Genomic DNA, 21,365 nt, shown 5'->3' on the forward strand with positions numbered 1-21,365 from the left:
GTGTTTGGTAATTAATATTGTTTTCTTTTAGAACATCGTTTCTGCTTTCAAGAAAGTGCCATCAGATTTCTGTAGGTAAGAAATGAGTTTTGCATTGCGTGGATAAGAAAATTGTAAGGTTTTAATTTAACTCTACATAAAAAGAAACAGAAGAAAAGGTCGCTACATACTTGCTCAATTAAGTTCGTTTTTATAAAAAAACGCGCCGTAATTTTCGTCCCATTCAAGGGAAAACAATTTAAAGCGAGTAAAAGGGAAGATAAGTGATTTGTCACTGGTGACGTCGGACTTAATTTTTAATCAGTCCTCATTTGAGCGTATGGTGTATTTATTGGTAATGCAGCCGAACCCCTTTGTAGCTGAAGGTCAATAGAACTATTAATACAACAAATACAAACGAGGCGTAGTTAACTAGTGTATACCTAAAACTGAATAATTGTTCTTAGTGTGCGGAGAATAATCTACCGATCACCAAAGAGATGTTGAGTCAGCGATTTTACCCAAAAATGCAATTTAATTAGCTTGCAAAATATTTTTACATAATTCATTTTAATATTTTTCGTTTTTTAGAACCTTGCTTAGAGATTTAAAATTGGTGACTGTAAAAGACTTAGTTCGAGTTGGTAGCACGTACTTTTCCCTACTTTTCAATCCAAACGAAACTTCTGCTGCTTTGTGCTGTCATCCAACGAAAGTCAGTGAAATTAAAGATTCTTTCCACAGGTAATGTTTTTATTCACTTACACGACCATCGGACGTAAAGGCTTGCTGCTCGAAAGCAGGTGGCATCTATTTCGCCACTGTTTAAATGAATCTTGAAACTTCTTGTTTCAGTGTCTAAAGTGTATTTACTTGTGCATACAAGAGTCAATGCACGTCACGTTCTACTTATCATAATTACAATCAGCTATTCTTTTTTCTTGCTGCATGAACTTTAAACTCATTGCTAGGCTTTTTAAAGATAACAGAAAACAAATGGACGACTTTATCATATTCCATTACACTATTCTTTAAATAACGAGATTTGTCGGAAGCGTTTTCGCATGGCTTGATGGAAAAGCATTCCATCTTTACAACAAAAGGAGTAGAACTTAATAGTGCTTTACTTTAATTGTCAACAAGAATTATTTTTGTGAACATGTTCCGCAGTACCCTACATGGTTATTTGAATTGCTTTGCCCTAACGAATTCTACGGAATTGTACGGAAGCCCATTAGTGCCATTTAATTTGCTTCGAAAATGTGACCCTAAGTGGAGCAAAGAAATATTTAAAATTTGATATGCCCCACTTATGAAGACATAACACAAGAAGCGAAAATTTTAAATTGCTGACCCAGTTATGAAGTCATAACACAGTCAGCAACTAAACCAACGTCTACCAAACACAAACGGTTGTTTTTAAGACCACACATCTTTAAAAAAACATTGTCTTGGTCTCAGTACATGTTAACTGAAGTGAACAAAAACTTCTAAACAATTTGCTTAAGAATACTAGCCACTACGTTCAAATACTTTTCCCCCGTATAGATAAACTTTTCATAGGCATTATTAACTTTACTTGTTGAAAACAAAACTGTTTGGACCATGTTCTTGCTTACATTTAACTTAACCAGCTTTTGACGGAAATGCACCTACACGAAATAACCGTACAAAGTATTTCAAAAAATTTTAGTCCTTATCTTTTGTGTGTTATTTGACATTACTATTACATGTAACAAATGTAACTGTGACAATGCTTTACACATTTTGTAAATCGGATAGAGTAGAAGTGTGCACAAAGTAATGGGTTAAAAGATTTGTGGCAATGACAACGTTTAACCTTCGAATCCGTAAAGAGTTCTTCCTTGACGTTTCAAGGCATAAACAACATCCATAGCGGTAACGTTCTGGCGTTTAGCGTGCTCTGTGTATTAATATCAAATCTGGTTCATCCTTTAATTTACAGTCATGAAAAACTACACGTGGCTTTTACAACAATAATGGTAGCGAAAATGCTTTTTTACGATGCTTCTGTTATGATTTCATAAGTGACGCATGTGTTAAATTTTTCGCTGCTCCTGTTATGAATTATAAGTGAAGCATATGTTCAAATTTTCACTGCTCATGTTATGAATTTATAAGTGAAGCATATGTTGAAATTTTCACTGCTCATGTTATAAATTTATAAGTGAAGCATGCGTTGAAATTTTTTCTGCTCTTGTAAGGTATTATTAAGTGAAGCACAGAAATATTTTTTATTTTATTGTGTTATGTTCTAGGTGAGGCATAGAAAAAGTATTAAAATATTTCTCTGCTCCGTTTAGGGTGACATATGTGAAGCAAAATTAATGGCACTAATGGGCTTCCGTAGAATTCTTTTGCAATTTTTTCTTTCCGTTGTTACAGATGAAAACTAAGTAAAATGGATTGCGAATTTTTTAAAAAGAATTTATACTCTAAAACGTGGTTTAAAAACCCTCTTTTGTTTAAAAAGAATTTATACTCTAAAACGTGGTTTAAGAACCCTCTTTTGTTTAAGCGGGTTTCTCTCTGCATGAGATCATCGCATTAAACATGTTTAAGCTATACGCTTTTAGATGTCCTCAAGGCTGGAGGGAGGGTTCCCGGAAAATTTTAAAATTTGCATTAATATTTTTTCTTAAACTTTGGAAGATATTTTAGCGCTTGCAATTTGCATTATTAGGCCCGTACTTAACTTCGTCTTTAGCTTTTATTTTTATAATAAATTATACGTTTTTAATCTTTTATTAGGATTGATGTAAAGTTTGAAGTGGTGTCAACGTTAGAAGAAGAATTCTAAAGTTGTAATTAACTTATACACTGGAAGTAAAACAGATAAAGATGAAGAATTTATTGCATAGATAAAAACGAATACATGTATTTCTAATTTATTAGCTGATTTTTTTTTTTTATTTCTTAATATTTTTTTCTTCTTTTTTTATTTGACATTCTGCTCTAGTGGCTGCGATAATGTCGACACGTTTTGCGATTCTCTTTCTGTTGTAATCAGCGTCTGTTTTTGCAGACAGTAACAACGTTTCATAATAATCTAAATTAAAGTTTTATTGATGCTGGACTGCTGTCAAAACAATTGATTCGCGCCAACCAGATACAGTTTCTGACTTTCAACACACTCATTATTTATTCAGTTTTCGTGCCCATGTCAATTTTGCAAGATCGAATGATGGGCAATTCAATTGTCCAACAACCAACTTTTTCCGAAGTCCTGAGATCGAGATTTGTCATCTTTGTTGTTTTTGTACTTTCTTAAAAGAGCGGAGATATGTTTGAACAGATAATATATGAAAGTATAACAGAATAGTCGGTGCTAACAAAATCTTTGTTTGACGCATTTCGATTCTTTTTGGTAATTGAATTTTTACATCATTGAATGTTAATTCTTTCCCAATTGCTTTGTCTTTCATCATTTAGTTTGCTCCTTACCAAGTGCTCTCTGAATTTTTTTATTGATGATAAAGGCAACATGGGTGGTCATGCGCTAATAAAATTAATCCAACTCCAATATTTAAAATTATGTGCAGGATAACTATTATACAAACGAAATAATGGGCGTTTTTTAACAAGTGACATGTACACGAATATAGTATAACATAATTATAAAATAACAGTCGAAGAAGAAACAAAAAATCCTTTTTTTACTTTTCAAAAATTTCGAGCAGATTAATCTAATCCTTAGTAATTTTACGAGGATTTAATTCAAACAAGCTTTTGGAAATTTCCTAAAGATAAAAATGACGATTGTGGTTGTTGTTGTTTTTGATTGTTTTTGATTTTAATATAAATTCCACGTCGTGTGTACTTTCCGCCATCTTTTATTCTCTTTTTTAAAACTACTGCCCAAATCTGGCCGAAACTAATTTATTCAAAATCATGGGTGCCTGTGATATTCAACAAGGAATGATTCATTAACGCAATCTATCCATGCTGACATGGCAGAAATGGCTATCAATCCTCTCTATTTAATACTCCTTTTCATAAATTATTGCGCAATATCCAGCCTCATCTTGAAACTGAGACACTCGTGAATTTTCCTCGCATTTTTCCGCTTTGGGGCGGGGGATTTCATAATAACAACTCATCATCAGTATTATAGAGATAATCATTCTCAATAATAACTTTCGCTAACTAATTATCAAGTTCCCGTACAAAAAGAATTATCTCCATTATTTTTTGCTGCGTTACAGTGATAAACATTAAAAATAATCATTCGTTGGCAAGAAGGTGTCTGAGAAGGTTTATCTGGTATTCACAAAACAAATTACAGCTATTTTTTCAAACTAAAATCATCAAAAACTGCTATTTTATTAGCAACAATACATCACACGAGGCTCACGCTTCGAAGTACTCTATTATAATGTATACAACAAAAATGGACAAGGAAGATCAACATGAAGTTGAATTGGAGGTTGAAGACTTTCAAGAGCTCTTCAATAATATCTCAGTAGGTCAGTGATAGCAGATAGATACATGGACCTTCAACAAGTTAGACAGGGAAAACACAAGGATTATTATTCACTATATATTTGCTAAAAAATTGTTTATAATTGTATTAAGACAGACATATTTTCTTATATTTTCAGATCCAGCCTGCATTAATCTAGCCGAGGATACAAAAAAACACTTTTGATAACAATGTTTTTGTCTGAAATACTTCCGGGATAAGCTGAAGATACAAATGTGAAGCCACCACCAGGTGCAATTCCAACTAAAACTTTAACAGTTGTGTGGCTTTTGTAATATGACTGCTTTTACTTGTTCCCTTGCAGGCCATATGCAAACAGATCCAAATTTTATATACATAAAGTTTATTCAAGTTAATATCGTATTAGTTATCGTACCTTCTGATGCTTGAAAAAGATATGATAGGTGAAAAATATCAAAGTTTCGTCTTAGTCTCACCAATGTCAATAAGAAACTTTCTAATGGTGATAAAGTACGAGTACCTCTTGATGAATCCCCCTTGACTTGTTGGTTGTTATATAATACAATGTTCTCGACATTCTCACCAGCATTTAAAAATATTAATATTCCCCGGAAAATATCAACCGATGGCAAACCAGTGTAGTGATTGCATCCTTGATCTGATAACAGCACTTGTTCAACAAATTTACATTTAACTGTACTTGTATTTGCTTTCAAGGTCTTATTTTCTATTAACATAGAAATTTGCTTTTGTAAATCTGCTGATTTTTCTGTTTGAGTAGAAGAATCTATGGTAAAAAAATTATCTTCAAATGCATCCATTTCAGGTTCAGGTTGCGCAATTTCTGACACCGAATTTCTGAATTTTTTTCGTGGAGATGGTCGGTCAACTGGTGGCTTTCTCGTACTCGAATCATCTTTTACCATTGTCTCCAAAAGTACAGGTCTTGCACCCTTCTTTAGACGTCTCAAAAGTACCGCCGGGAGGACGAATAATGTCCGTTTTAGAAAAGTGTTTTTCACACAGAACAGTGTGGTTAGTTACACGAAAGTTGTCCTTTCCATCAACACGTTTGATTCTACTACACCACACTTTTCTCTCACCAACATTTTTTGGAAACGTGAAAAAACTTGTTGCTGTTGAAATACGTTCACCTTCAAACTCTACTAAACCAGTATTGTCACAAACCCAGACTACACATTGCTTTCCAAGACTTTTTGTTCTTTGTTTACGTTTTTTTGACACACTATCCGCCATTGCGATTTTTATTATGAAGAAAGTACACAACGGCTACCTCGTTTTCGTGTTAACGCGATTACGTCATCTCGAATTTATGAAAAGGAGTATTGGATTGGTTATCTTTAAACATGTTATTACATAAAAAATGCGCGATAATTTGCCTGGGCGTTGCGTCAGTACTTCATGTTTGTTTTTTTAGCATAAAGAAAGGAATGGCTCTGCTGGGGCTCCGAAATGAAGCTGCAGAGCAACCATTTTTAACAAGTAACTGTTAGTGTGACCAATAGATTTCATATAATTAGCTATAACATAAAACCACGGATTCGAATTTAGGATAGTCTCACGTTGCTAAGATTTTAAAGGCTGCTTAGTGATTATAGTTGTGGTTGTAATATAAAAACACTGTTTTAAGAAGAAACTCACAACCAGCTAGACAACGAGTATTATATTATAGCTGCTAGTTTTAAATTGTCAAAAAAAATAATCCACATATTTGCTACGGTTTAGTTTTCGTATAAATCCGCAGCAAAATAAAATCAAAAATGTACAATATTTATTTATAAACCCTTAGACTTAAAACGTTGTTTTGAAAAATTGGTTGATAATTGATTTAAGTAATTTGAGTTGATTTAAGTAATCACGAGTTATGACTTTTGACTTGCTTGTGACAACATTTTCGGAGTTTAAAGGGTTGAACTATATATACATATATTTCGTAAGCAGCATATAATGTTATATAGTATTATATAGTGTACTATAGTGTACTGGCATATCAAATCAAAATCAAGGCGCTCACATTGCATTGGTTACTATTATGTTACACTTTTTCTTGATTTTTTTAACAGACCTTTAAAAGACATCTTTCACGACCCGTTTGTTGTCGAAGCGAAAACATTTTTAAGATCAGAATGAACTGTCTTCAACAAACGGTAGCTTTTTGTTTTCTTTATAGGCGTTTTCGAACCTTTATTTTTGTCAATATAAGACGCTACTGGCTCAATGGCCTGTTCGAGAGACGTTTTGAAGGTAAGGCGACTTTTTTCCATTTTGTTATTCGTCTCAGTTTGGTATTTTTCGTATTCTTGTGACACTTTTGATAAGTCTTCCTTTGATTCTTTTAATTCGTTCTCAGTGTTCGCCTAAAAAATAAGATATGTGACCTTTAGTTATCGCTGCATCCGCCATTTTATTTCTGATAATTCATGACAATAACACATGCAACAAAAGCACACCAGCAACTGTGTGTGGCTTACTCTCCTGGTGTGACCAGCAAAGCCCTTGTCATACGGGCAAGACAAAAGATGATTATTTTTCTTGCTTCCACTACTATTTAACTACCTGAACTGAAGAAAATGTTTTGTTCTTGCACGGTTGCCATTGTCTTTCTGTCTGTCTGTCTGTCTGTCTGTCTGTCTGTCTGTCTGTCTGTCTGTCTGTCTGTCTGTCTGTCTGTCTGTCTGTCTGTCTGTCTGTCTGTCTGTCTGTCTGTCTGTCTGTCTGTCTGTATGTCTGTCTGTCTGTCTGTCTGTCTGTCTGTCTGTCTGTCTGTCTGTCTGTCTGTCTGTCTGTCTGTCTGTCTGTCTGTCTGTCTGTCTGTCTGTCTGTCTGTCTGTCTGTCTGTCTGTCTGTCTGTCTGTCTGTCTGTCTGTCTGTCTGTCTGTCTGTCTGTCTGTCTGTCTGTCTGTCTGTCTGTCTGTCTGTCTGTCTGTCTGTCTGTCTGTCTGTCTGTCTGTCTGTCTGTCTGCTACAGACAGATCCAAATGTAACCTGCTTTAGCAGAATATTTAAATAAAATTTACTGACGCGTTGTAAGTTGAAATTTATTTTAAATCTTTTATTTTTTTACGCAATTTACACTTATCCTCAAAATTTTTATAATAAAAATTTGCCAAAAAAATCTTAAAAACATTAAAAGTCCCCGCCTTTCAGTCCTTCTTAGAGCAGTAATGTAAGAGTTTTAATGAAGAAATAAGTTAGTGGTAAAATTCACCAAAGTTTGAGTAAGTTTCTATTTTTTGCAGTTTTTTAAGGAAATCAGTTTGATTAGGATTTTTTTTGTATATTATTCCCTTTCAAATTATCTTTCAATTTTTTTTCAAAAATAGTGTCGCTAATTTTCTGAAGTTCCTCTGCTAGTCTAAGTCGGTACTTGGTCACGCACCTACCAATAAATTCGTGCTTCCTTAAAATAATGCTTGGCGTCACACTTAAACGTTGTTCAAATGTTCAGTACATAATTTGATAACAAAATACATGTATGTTATGAACTTTAACACTTTTACGTTTGTGAAATTTTGATCTGAAGCAGACTTGTATCTCCCTTTTTAAGTGATCCATCCCTAATTCAGATAGATTCAAAATTTTAAAATTAGAATTTAAAAAATAGCTATAACGCTTAACGATTTACCTTTTCTACAGTTAATTTTTCAATTTCTTGGATTTTAGCTTTAATGATGTAATCCTTTTGTTTGACGATCATTGTCCTTTCGGCTGTCATTTCGTCAATCTGTGAACAGTGTCTTCTTTCCGTTGACACCTGCGTTTAAGAGTATGCTGCTGATTGTGATTAACTGGTTGCTATTGGTGGGTTATAGGTATTTTAGTGAAGAAAAATTAATATTAATTTTAAGTACATTAAGGTGTAATATTTAGTTTCTTAAAAAATGAAAATGCTTCTTCATGAAGAAAGGGTTACAGTGTGTTCATATATCCTTTAGAAATATTTTTTAAATTACAATAAATTGCAGTTAGTGGGATATTTAAGGCCGCTTTTCATTAAGGCGTTCTAATACCAATGCCTGTATTTTGTCAGCTTTTAAAGACGAGTCAACTTCTAAATGTTTGCAGACTGCCAACTTTCAAATGATTGCAGACGGTCAACTTTCAAATGATTGCAGACGGTCAACTTTCAAATGATTGCAGACTGTCAACTTTCAAATGATTGCAGACGGTAAACTTTCAAATGATTGCAGACGGTCAACTTTCAAATGATTGCAGACTGTCAACTTTCAAATGATTGCAGACGGTCAACTTTCAAATGTTTGCAGACGGTCAACTTTCAAATGATTGCAGACGGTCAACTTTCAAATGATTGTAGACTGTCAACTTTCAAATGTTTGCAGACGGTCAACTTTTAAATGTTTGCAGACGGTCAACTTTCAAATGTTTGCAGACGGTCAACTTTCAAATGTTTGCAGACTGTCAACTTTCAAATGTTTGCAGACGGTCAACTTTCAAATGATTGCAGATGGTCAACTTTCAAATGATTCCAGATGGTCAACTTTCAATTGTTTGCAGGCTGTCAACTTTTGAGCAACAAATGAAAACGAGGAAAACGCTGCTATATTTAATGTAACGGAAAATGAGTGTATTGTTTGCAGACGTTTAAACGCTAACAAGCACGTAGACGCCTATTTATAAAAAACATCCCTTATATTAAGAGAAAATGATGTAGGTTATTATATTATTTTATTTAAGCTAAGGATGGTAATACCCTAAATTTTTTGTTATGTGTTATAAAAGCTAGTTATATATACTTTTAGCATTGTTATTATTGGAGATTAAACAAGGTTTTTCAGTCTAGATAGAAAGAATGGTTCTTATGTTTGTAGATGCTTGAAGCTTAAATGATTAAAGGTAATATTTTCTGATCTCTTTGGGGCATTAAAAAAAGTTAATGTTGCTCACATCAATCACCAATTAAGAAACTTGAACATTGTTTTTATAATCTCCCATTCTCCAAACAAGAATTGTTTGTGATGCCGACGGGAGTTGGAACTAAACATTCACAAGGTTGAGCGGTAGGAAAGATTGTAGCTAGCGAGGTCTAGCTTCTTTTACATCATACTTTGAGCTTCAGAGTAAGATTAAGTATTAGCTTAAATATTCATACAATAATTACCAATGCTTTCTTTAAATCGCTAATTTCTTTTTCCATTTCTCTTCTTAATTCTTCTTTTTCTTGTTGTAGTTGCTTATTGTGACTCTCCGATCTTTCAAATCTCATGTCAAGTTCTGCAAGGTTTTCATGCAGTTCCTCCATTTGATCAATCATTTTTGCGGACGCTTCTTCACGTTCACTCAGTTTTTCTTCGGCCACGACCACATTTTCTTTTAGCTGTTCAATCTCTGCTGCCTAAATCCCAAACAGGTTACTGATTATAAGTTATTTATACTAAGTAAAGCAATAAAATCACAAAAGAATTGTATGAATGATTCTTTATCATGGCACATTGGTCTGTCCATTCTCTATCTGCGTGCAATACCAATATATTTTCGCACGCAGTGGGTCCGTCTACGGCTCCCAGCTCTGTGGACCGCGGATGGAATTCCGCTTGCTTTCAGACAGCATGTTACTACAATTTGACAAAATGGAAATTCTTCGAAATTCATTTTTTTAATATCTTATACTAAAACTATTACAGTATGCTAAGTAGAAAAACCTCTAAAAATTATGTTGGCTGTTTTGTTTCCTATTGTTAGTATTTCCTATTTTCTCCTCTAAACTCCCGATTATGTTTTTTGTAAGGTTTTAGGACTTTAGCACTATACGTTGAAGTAGGAGGCAGGGGGGGGGGGGGCTTTGAATTCTAATATGTGCTAAAAAACACACGAAATATTTATGCATCAACAAGCAATATATTAGCGATATATTTTCACCTATTTAGTCGCACCATTTTAAGCTAAGGATACACAAGTATACACATGAAATTTTCCATGACAACAACCAGCCATGTTAAGTTACTTAACTTTTTATATATCTTTTTTAAAAGTAAGATCTTAGTAACTGAGAATAATTTTTTTAAAAAGCGAATCAAATTATATTGACAACAATCCGCCTGTGAAGTGAACAAATAAAACAAATAAAAATATATTACAAAAACAGCAGTAGTTTCTGACACATTCTTGTTCGAAAAGTTTAATACGTCGACAAACGTTATTAAATCGGAAGTGAGATTTTGATTTGCACACCAGGGCCCGCTAGCAGCATATCGATTTTTCCCACTTTATAATCTCCCCGAACCTCTTCTTCGCTTTAGAACCCTAAGATACTCGAAAATTCGATAAATTTAAAAATCTTGTCTTTTTTTCGGTATTTAAGCATACACCCAAAAATACAACACAAATAACAATCTTCTCTCCCAGCCCCCCAACCCCATTCCTAAAACCCCTTTAATATAGTCAATGAGTCATTTTAGCCAAACATAGTCAACAACTTAACATAAACAAACGACGAATATTACCAAAAAAAATCCCGCCAATCAGCGGCGACTGATGGACAGAGACCAAGGGTCGTGGTCCAGAGGATGTTCTTGTTTTCAACTAGTTGGCTTATTGGCTATGTGATCGTAGTGCCCGTTTGCTCGTTCACTAGCTGTAATGTTTCTTTGTTTTTATTTTCAAATTGGAATTGAGGACACGTGATGTTTTCAGGATCGCGCCTAGAGCACTCAACCTGAAAGTGTGGCACAGTTTACGTTCTTATAAATCGAGCGTTTGACCCTGGGTAACACAGTTACTTAATAACCTGGCGTTCGACTCGCGACAAATTTCAAAATAACTTATCCTCGCGGCGAATACATAAAAATCTTATTCTCACTTGTTCTTTGATTTCTTGTTCCATCTCTGTGAACGCTGTCTTCATTTCAGTTACTTCTTTTTGTGTTATATCCATTCTACATTAAAGCTACATAATAAACTTAAGCAAGTTTAAACACAACATGCTTTTGCGAAGATTCGTCATTTTGACTTGTCATTTTCGGAAGTACATTCCGTTTGGTCGTACAATTCGTAATCAGAGAAAAAACGTCATCGCTCGTAATGTTTTGCTGACGTGTACTACCGATAAAAGAAATATGTTTTATTCCTAATAAATAATAAATGCGATAAATAAAATAAAAATCAATACAAAAACATGTGAATAATACGAAAACCTTACCGTGTTTGTTATCCATCAACTTTTTATTTAATTAACGCGAAGTGTTATTATAAAAAAAAATATGTGATTTGAGAAAACACTTAGTAAAAAAGTAAAACCACATCATCTGATTCACTTAAAGTATGACAGTAAAACAACACGAGATCATTGTTGTTGTTGTTGTTTTTATAAACATGTGTCGCGCGAAAGAATCATTCCCTGTTGTCATCCATCGTTTAAACGCCATATTAGGTTTCAGTTACAGTCGTTTATGCGAATATTGCGGAGTTTGTTTTCTACGCTCAGTGTATAGCAAGAAAATTAAAATTTATACCTCAATCTGTACGAATGATCTCCAAACTTCGTGACAGCAAAAGTAACAGAAAGGAACAGAAACACCCACAGCAAATTAGGAATAGTTATTCCGAAAACAAGCATGTAGAGTTAATTATTGTAGATCTATCATTACCAATAAATACACCATATGCTCAAATGAGGACTGATTAAAAATTAAGTCCGACGATGAATTTGGACTAAATTAAAATATTTTGTAAAGTTCGATTTATAGGATGCTACTAACCTCAATTGGTCTTTATTTAGTTTAAGGCAATAATTTTTTACGAGAATCACTTGGTCAATGGTCTTTGGCGTAACGAAACATTTCTCCTGAAAAAAAAAGAATAAATCAATGAATTGACATTCTTGATTTTATCATGTCCATATGAAAAGCTATGGCTAGTGTATAAAGTGTTTGATACGTATTCAATATTTTACCTCTCAGTGCTATTTTTTTATAGTAAAAGGGAATTTGCAAACTTTACTGTTCATTTTATAAACAACTTCATAATCACGCTCTTAACAATTCTTTCTTTGTGTAAACAAAAAAATTTAAAAATCTATCTTTTGTAAAATGTGCGAAAACTCTTAATAAACCAAATTATTTAGTCTTTTCAAGTCATCCTAAAATATTTGGTTTTTCAAAAAATCCTTCGCTTCACCTCATAACTGCTTGTAATATTTAAAAACTCGCAGCACAGCAACAAGCTTCCTTTTGTAGCTTAATAAATCTTCAATATATTAATTTTCCTCCCATTCATAACTTAATAAAATTTCTAAAACATCAAATACACTTAATCATACTGCCGTGTTTTTACATTTTTTTCACTTAGATGCGCGCGCAAATAAATATCGGAACTGAGATTCCATGTATACTCTCCTGACTGCACGGACTATCTGGCTATAATAAGTATACCATCTAACATCTACTTTCTCAGTACAGGTTATGGCTAGCTCGTCAAATTCAATCCGAATTTCCCAGTTTGCTTCAGTGTTAATTTCACCACCAGAAATAGATACAGGAGAAGACAACAACTTCGGCTGTCTGTTCCGCTAGGAATTACGTTTTAAATCCAGTAAAAAACGCAATTGTAATGATGCTAATAATTGTTATAAAAGTCCTGAACATCGCCGCCGGGATAAACCAACACATCACAATGCTCTGTATGTGCGATTTAGTGACAAGATAATAAAGTAATATAAGCTAGAAGTCATGAATAAGAAAAAAACCGAAAAATCCTGTAAGAATTTCAGGCTTGGAATGATGTTGGTGACTGCCAGATTTGGAATGATGTTGGTGCCTGCTGACAAGATCGAGAAAACAAATAATTTGTGTCTTCTGCATAACTTAAACATATAAGGTGCAAATAAGATAATGAAGGAAAATGCGGACTTTGAATTGAGCGTTTACAAACTAAACCTACTGCGTACGTTTTTTAAGATAGCAAACACTTAAAAACGCAGTTGATTTTATTAATAAATTTTAAAGTAAAAACAACATTTTTTAATTTGCAGAACATGTTTCGATTGTAATACATCAATAATTTTCAACTGAATAAAATATACAATTTTTCATGGATGATATATATATAAAAATCAGCAATCAAATAAAAGGCTTTATTAATAATACAATAAAAGTAGTATAAAATGCTATACACATGTTTATAATAAAAGTGTATGAAGGTGTTAAAATCTGTTACAATAGAATTCCTATGTGATGAAATGTTACGATACAAAGAAAGCAATAAAATGAAGAGAATAGTAATAAAATAATCATACCTAAATGGATAAAGTACAACTTGGGTGCCAGACCTGCTTAAGGGATTGTTGCCAACCTATATACAAACCTTCCTTCACATTTAATTGATATTTGGTTGGCGCATAGTCTATAATAGAAAAATAAGATTCATTACAACTGTTTTTGCACTCCAAATTATTATTAAGATGTTTGTAGACATGGGAACTCTTGTCACTCTTTAAATGTTCTTTAACTCTAGTAGCAAAATTTCTGGTCGTTTGACCAATGTAACTAGTATTACAGCTAGCACAATTAAATTTATAAACTACATTAGATTTAAGGGAACAAGGAATAGAATCTTTTACATTGAAACAAGATCCAATTTTGAAAGATTGAAATATTAAACGGATGTCTACATCTGGTGTACAATATCTTGTAACTAATTTATCTAATTTGGCTCTAGTAAAAATTGAACGATTGCCTATGTAAGGTAATTTAAAATATCTTTGCCTACTATTATCACACTTTTATTGTCAGTGGCAAGATTATGTTTTTTATTTAAATAACTTCTAGTAACTTTATTAATGAAATGTTCAGGATAAGAATTTTTTTCCTTAGAATAGTAAAAATATTTTTCAAGTCAAAATCAAAACCTATCCAAGTATTGTTTATTTTGTAAGCTCTGTCAATGAGACATGTAACCAAACCAAGCTTATATGACATGGAAGTAAAACTTAAGTAGCTAGTTAGAACTCTTGAAAAAGTCCTTTTTCGAAAGATACTAGTTTTAAGTTTGTTGTAGGTTTTTAATTAAAGCATCTAAGAAAGAAAGTATGTGATCACACTCCTTTTCTAAAGTAAATTTTATATTGGGATGCTTAGTGTTGATGTAAGTTTTCTGCCTCTAATTCATTGCTAAACAAAGCCATAATGTCATCAACATATCTTTTGTAGAAAATAGGTGGTTCACCATTGTATTCAGATAACCATTTACCTTTGTGATGCCCAAGGAAAAGATTGGCTAGAATGGGTGCTAAGGGTGATCCCATGGCAACATCATCTACTTGGTCATAAAAAGAACCGTTTAACAAAAAATTATCTTATCTATAGATCTTTTTATTTTTATTTCATGATTATAGAGATATATTTGATCTACGACAATTTCAATAGTTTCTTCTAATGGTATGTTGGGAAAGAGACTCACAACATCATAGGATGCAAAATATTTATTAACAGTACTAACCTTCTTCATTCTCATTTCTTCGACAAATGTGAAGGTGTCTTTGGTACAGTAATCAGAGCATATATATGGAGAAATAAGATCACTAAGGAACTTGGCTAAATTATAATCATAAGAACCAATTGAAGATACTATATGTCTAAAGGGTGGCATATCGTACTAGTTTTTGCATTTATGTACTTTTGGTAAACTATTAGAACCTAGCTGGTCTAGAACCAGACAGATTTTTTGATCGTTACTATGTACCAAGTGATACAAGTGGGTTTCAGTTCGAAATGCATTCAAATGATCCACTTAATCAGTAGTTTGCGTTGCGGTAGTGGTTGGAGGTGCCACAATCCAGTCTTTGTCAGGTTTTCTCAATTTTTTCTTGTGGACGGTTGATGTTGTTGATGCTGGCATTGTCGTATCAATAAGATCATGAAAAAGTTCTGTTTCAGAATTGCCACGCCTAGACTATTTTTTAAGGTGGCCCCTTTATACCAGCGTTTTTAGGTTTTTAATATGTATCTGTTGCAACTGGTTCATGTGAGAGTTCCTTCTTTCTTATGACCAACTTTTATAATTACATGCATCACGTGCAAAGCTTTCGTATTCTGGAGCCAATCTATACTTTCCCTGTCCATAAAATGCTCGTTCAGTTTCCTTATCGTATGACAATACTTAGTGATACAAGTTTTGGAATACAGCAGTCACTTCACCATCAAAACTTTCTTCTGCTACATTTTTTGTCTGGATTTTGTGCATCACTTTATGTCAATTGGTAGTAAACCTCTTGTCAAGCTGCAATCTATCCAATGATTGAAAAACTCCTTGTGACTCAAAACCAGTCATGAAAACCGGGTACATAGCCATCACATACTCAATCAATGGAGTCTGCTAAATCAAACTGAAGAAAAGATAAGCCTTTTGCCTTACTTCCATAAATATCTGAAAGTATCCTTTTCATGTCAGACTGACCCGCACCTAATTGCTTAAGTTTTTTACTATCACGTTCATTTACATGTTGTAAGCAGATTAAACTTTCAGCTGTACTGAAAATATTTTTTAAACCAATTTTTATTGCTGAATCCATTTCGTGACAAATATTATTTATAAAAAGCAAGTTAATTATTTACATTTTTTTCCAAGTCCCTAAATCTTTAGTGAAATATACCATAAAAGGGCCAGAAAACTCTGAATGTGAACCACCGTCAGCATTTATTAAAGCTATACGTGTATAGCTAGTGTCAGTTAACCACAAATTATTTATTATTTTGAAGGTTTTATTACAACGGAACAGTGAATGGCCATTCACACAACAACGTTCAATATCTTGCAATGATTGATCAGTGAAAGAAAAAGAAACGAAACAATCTGGCAAAATAGTCACATTTCCTTAAAGTTTTTATCAAGGGAAATCTGATTGCTGTCAATAATCCATCAATCTCCCCAATATCTTTTTAGGAAGAACTTAATGCTTCCTGTGATCTGTTTTGACTAGTTCTTCCACAACTGCTAAGGATTACAAACTTCCTGACTCACTAAAGATGTGTTCCTATTACTTTGCTCTGGTCATGAGGACGACGTTGACTTTATCATATCAATCGCTAGCTAGCTGTAATCACCTGGCTATAGTTAGCTACCTGGTTATAGTTATTCTTACCTGATAAGACTATACGAATTTGTATAGACAAAATTATATTAAGTATACTATAATATACACTCCCCTGGAATTTCCACCAATAAGCCAACCCTAAAAGAAATTCCAAAAAGCCAACGGTTGATCCAGTTCAATCAGAACTCAAAGCGACTATGATTTTGCCAAGGAACGTAGAATAATAGAAGGTCGTAAAGATCAGATTATTTACAATCTGTATTTTTATTAGTTGTAAACAAAACGAAACTTTTCTATTGACTTTTCAGATAATAACAAACGAAATAAAAAAGAAGCAGAATAACACATTCAATCAAATTTATCACAACGTTTTAACAATCGGATCTTCTTGAATGGTAAAAAACACAGTTTTTGTTACTTTTTTCTTTTTCTTTTTATAACCCTTCAGTGCTTTTCTAACTTCTGGACAGCAAGATTACTGCATTAAGAAATGAATTTGCGTAGAGTACGACCAAAGTCCAATAATTTAAACGAGTAAAAAAAAGTCTCGTTTCCAAATTAACTTTTGCTAGAATTACAAAGCAATAGATGACCAAATGCGGCGTATTACATGCAACAGCACAGAAAAACATCATTGTTATTGTGATTGTCATTTTTCTGTTGTTATTGTTGTTGGAGTGACGACTGCTTTCCATTCTTGCCATACGCTTTCTAACGTAAAGAATTAAATAAATTTGAGATACTCCAATTAAAAGTGTAAACAAAATTTCCGCTCCAATGATAACAACTCCTGCAATGGATAACCCAACTTCCTGTGGAATAACCTTTACACTTTTCTCCGACACTTTCAGAAGTCCTGCCACGTTATATTCATACAGGAGAATGATAATACTAACTGTTACGCAAAGAGTAAGTGCTACTGGAATAAAATAACTTAGGAATGGCGTACAATATTTCGAATGAAAGTGCGGATACGTAATTAAAACACATCGATCTAATGATATTATTATTGTCAAGAAAATAAATATGGGAATATAATAAAAAAGTTAACAAACGGGAAGATCGAACGCATTGTCTCTTCATTAAATCCAATATGGAAAAGTACAAGGGTAGAAGGGGTGAATAAACCAACACAAAGGTCTGATATGGATAATATTAAAAAGTAATTATCAACTCTTGAACGATTGAGACTTCTGAGTGCATGGATCAAATTCGAGTTGATGCAAATTATTGCAATTGTCAAAATAGCATGTAACGTTATCAAAATAGGGTTGCTTTTTTTCTGCTAGCGCCACCCGTTTTATCACAAACATACTCTTCTGTTACGTTTGTTAAATTAAATCTTTAATCCATAATTCTCTTTTAGTCTAGAGATGTTATATGCAGAAAGCTACTTAAATATATGAAATTGAAATTCTCGAGAGAAACTGTGGAAAAACCGAAGCAAGCAGACACTATGCTATAAATAATTTTATGAAAAACCTTTAAATGTAATTTAACATCTCAATGTGGTGCATCTTGCAGGTGTCTTCAATAAAATTAAACTTTTTATTTTGGACAATTAACCAACAGCAGCGTAAAGGAAGAATGTTTGTGCGAAATTTTTTTTTGAATTATTTAAAAACTAGCCGAGGGGCCCGGCGTCGAAACGTCGGTTAAGCCACAAGTAAAAGTGTTACCCAATGTTGAACCTGGTGGAGCAATTAATAGAAACCGTAAACTATGTCACATATTCAGGTGGAGCGCTCTAGTACAGGTATGCAGTATGTCGTAAATCGAGTGAAGCAAACAACTTTATGGTGTTTCGGCTATAATATATTTTTTAAATAATAACTTTCACACACATTTAGCTGAAATAAAAGCACAGTTTACAACCCGTTGTTACCCTGTTATAGCAAAAATAGGATGGCCAAGCTTTTTGTTTTCTCTGAAAATGTTCCCGGTGATAGGTCTAAAATAAATGTTACTCCAGGCTGAGCACTTAGTACAGGTACACCATGTCGCGTCGCACAAAAACTATATCCTAAGTTCAGTTTAAATAAAAATTACTCACCATAATCATTAGGATGTCATATCAGATTTCAGAATCGTTAGAATATCATATCAGATCTCAAATTAAATCGTCGTTAGAAAACTCAGTTTGTTTTCACGCTCTGGTAAATACCCAAGTTTTTAGAAAGACAATTTCATTTTTTTATTATCCATGTCAGATCTTGGTGTCGGTTTGTTTACTACACCAGCAGCTGTGCTTTCTCATGTTGATTTAGTATAGAAACAGTGTGTTTATTTTCTCCATTTATTTAATTCCTTGTGATTTCACCATACCTTTTTTTTTACGCAATGACAGTAATAATAATAATATCGAGAGGGCGGCTAATAAAAGGAGGGCGTTTATCGAAGCGATGCAATTATTCAGTATAAATTGAGTTTTCTCCAAGACAGGTACAGATATATTTCAATTGTTTCTCATGTTTTCACCTTGGGTGGCACAAGCCCATGTTGGGAGAAAGTATTTGAAATGTACGGCATGCCCTGTGTAAACGTTTTTCCCATATTTATTGACCCGTTCATGGAAATGTGACCAGGTGCATAGTAAACATAACGGCTAACACGTCGAAGTTATGTACATTTTCTTGTTTCTTTTTTAGATTTTTCATATTAGCTTCACAAAACTTCGTGCGCTCATCAACTAAGCGAAGATCTGTCTGCTCCACGGTCTCGTTGATAACTACCTGTATTTCAGGAGAAACTTTGATCATGGCTGAAATCGAATGCACGTGTACGTTTGTGTGACCTACTAATTAATAAAATTCCTGCCGATTCTTAAATAGTTCTCCCTGGCCGTTAAGCGCGCATAAACGGGTTTTCACACATTTATTATTATATTATTATTAGGGTAGCAGTGCGGGCAAAGTACCCTCAATATTGTTTGTCTCAATGAATTTTTTTCTTGTAGTATTTGTTCGTTACAGGCAAAAAGGATAGTTTCAGGTAACTTGGCCAACTTTCTTTGTGCAAGTTTTACAAAAAAAAGAGATATACTCTCTTCCACTGGGAGCCATTATAATGTTAGCACGTCATGATCATTGCAACAACGACGGCAAACGAAACTTGCTGAAGATCCTTGTAGCTGTTGTAAACGATTCGAAAGATATTTTGGTAATTTACTGAAGATGGTATTACAGTAATATCTTTGTCAAGATTATGCTCTGTGCTAGCAATTTTCGAAGAATAAAATCGGCTGCACGTTTAAATTGCTGTAAAGATCGTAAAACAGCATAACCACTTTTAATAATTGTGTTCACATGTAAATTTTATGTCAAATGTTCGCTAAAATGTACTCTAAGTATTTTAAAGGCATTAAACGGCCAATACATTTATTGTTATTTATCAAGGTGACATCATATTCGAACAAATTATGCTTTTGCGACATTTGATCCGTTGAAAACAGCATAAATTTCGTTTTACTGACATTAAGACGTAAATTAAAGCGTGAAGACTAATCATATATACGATCATTTCGTTTTGCATTGATAATATGCCATCTTTTAACTTGTCTACTTTAACATGTCGTTGTAGCGTTGTATCGTCGGCATATTGAAGATAAGTACTTCGTCCATTGTTGCTTAGCGAAGTAACATAAAGATTAAAAAGAACAGGACCGAGTATGCTACTCTAAATTTCACCAGCAATTTCTGCGATACTTTATCGTCAACCTGTACAAACTGGTATCTGTTACTGAGATAATCATCAATTAGTCTAGTAAAATGTTTTGAGAAATTTAATTGATGAAAAAGACCGATCAAGGTAGGATAGTCAACGGTGTCAAATGCTTTAGAAAAATCTGCAAATATAGAAAGCGTTATCTCACCCTTCTCCATGGCATGTAAAATATCATCTTTTAGTTTTAACAAAATGGTAGCTGTAGAGTGTCCTTTTCTATATCCAGATTGTGTTGGACAGTAAACTGTGCTTTTTTCGATGAAGGTCGTGATATGCATCAATACAATATAATATAACAGAACTGGTAGGACACTTATTCCGCTACGTTAGAAGGATTTGTTATTTTAGAGATGATGCAAATACAACTAATTTACCATCGCTCTGGAAAAGTGGAATTATCAATACAGCAGTTAATAATATGTGTCAACTGCGCACCAATATAGTCAGCAACATATTTTATATACCTTGCGGGAGTATATTATCAAATCCCGTTAAACAGTCAAATCGTAACGATCTAGTTGTATTTATAACATCTTCGAAAGTGGCATGTGTTAATTGAAAAGAGTTAGGTTTATCAGTAAAACTGTGTATCTGAGCAGTTGTTGTCCCTGGAAGGTGTTCATTTAATCCGGTTGTTCTTGTAGCGGTACTATTGAAGAATTTGGTAACGGCATCAGGATTTACATTTACATTTAACGGATTTAGGTTATTGGAGAGATATGATTTTGTTAATGACTTTCCACGCATCTTTTGAGTTTTATTTTTAAGGAGTTTTCTCAGAAAAAATGATTTAGTTAAGCTTATCTTCTTTTTAAGCTTGTTACGAATAGCTCTTAGCAGTTACCATTGTATGTTGTTAGTAGTCCAATGTACTTCCTTCCTTAGACGCTTCCGTTCACGTTGAAGCTCGGTAATTTTAAGTTCCTTCATCTAAGGTGCTGGTGGCCTCGTAAGTTAAACCCATCTAAGAGGTGCGTGTCTATTTATGCATTCAATGATCAAAGTGTTTAACACATTTAGTTTGTCGGACATTTTTTCCATGGTATAAACGATAATTAACGGAACTCGGCTAAAGTCCTCAATAAAATCTCCAGAGGCTTTTTACAGTCGATTTAGTTAAATCTATATTGA

At 33.5% G+C, this 21,365-nt stretch overlaps 2 protein-coding genes across 6 annotated transcripts in view; one reads left to right on the plus strand and one right to left on the minus strand.

Moving 5' to 3' along the window:
- Positions 1–3,776, plus strand: part of LOC130612935 (uncharacterized protein C05D11.1-like) — a 33,948-nt gene extending 30,172 nt beyond the window's left edge. Inside the window, exons 23-25 of the mRNA XM_057434263.1 lie at positions 32–75; positions 571–723; positions 2,752–3,776. Of these exons, the coding sequence (XP_057290246.1) occupies positions 32–75; positions 571–723; positions 2,752–2,800 (246 nt within the window). The 3' untranslated portion in view covers positions 2,801–3,776. The remainder of the gene's footprint in view (positions 1–31; positions 76–570; positions 724–2,751) is intronic.
- Positions 3,777–6,111: 2,335 nt separating this feature from the next.
- On the minus strand, positions 6,112–16,632 carry LOC130612938 (golgin subfamily A member 6-like protein 7). 5 transcript variants are annotated; one of them, XM_057434271.1, is made up of 6 exons: positions 14,918–16,632; positions 12,181–13,822; positions 11,283–11,358; positions 9,585–9,818; positions 8,091–8,219; positions 6,112–6,822 (listed from the first exon to the last, which is right to left on the minus strand). In XM_057434271.1, exons 3-6 carry the CDS (start codon positions 11,355–11,357, stop codon positions 6,547–6,549), a joined length of 714 nt encoding a protein of 237 aa, XP_057290254.1. In that variant the 5' UTR covers position 11,358; positions 12,181–13,822; positions 14,918–16,632; the 3' UTR covers positions 6,112–6,546. The 5 variants fall into 5 exon arrangements, with proteins under 5 accessions (XP_057290254.1, XP_057290253.1, XP_057290255.1 ...); XM_057434270.1 differs by having other exon boundaries at positions 12,181–16,632; XM_057434272.1 differs by lacking the exons at positions 12,181–13,822; positions 14,918–16,632 and adding an exon at positions 11,622–12,150.
- Between the last annotated feature and the right edge of the window lie 4,733 nt (positions 16,633–21,365).

Source organism: Hydractinia symbiolongicarpus, chromosome 10 (assembly GCF_029227915.1).
Source record: "Hydractinia symbiolongicarpus strain clone_291-10 chromosome 10, HSymV2.1, whole genome shotgun sequence".
Taxonomy (NCBI): Eukaryota; Metazoa; Cnidaria; class Hydrozoa; order Anthoathecata; family Hydractiniidae; genus Hydractinia; species Hydractinia symbiolongicarpus.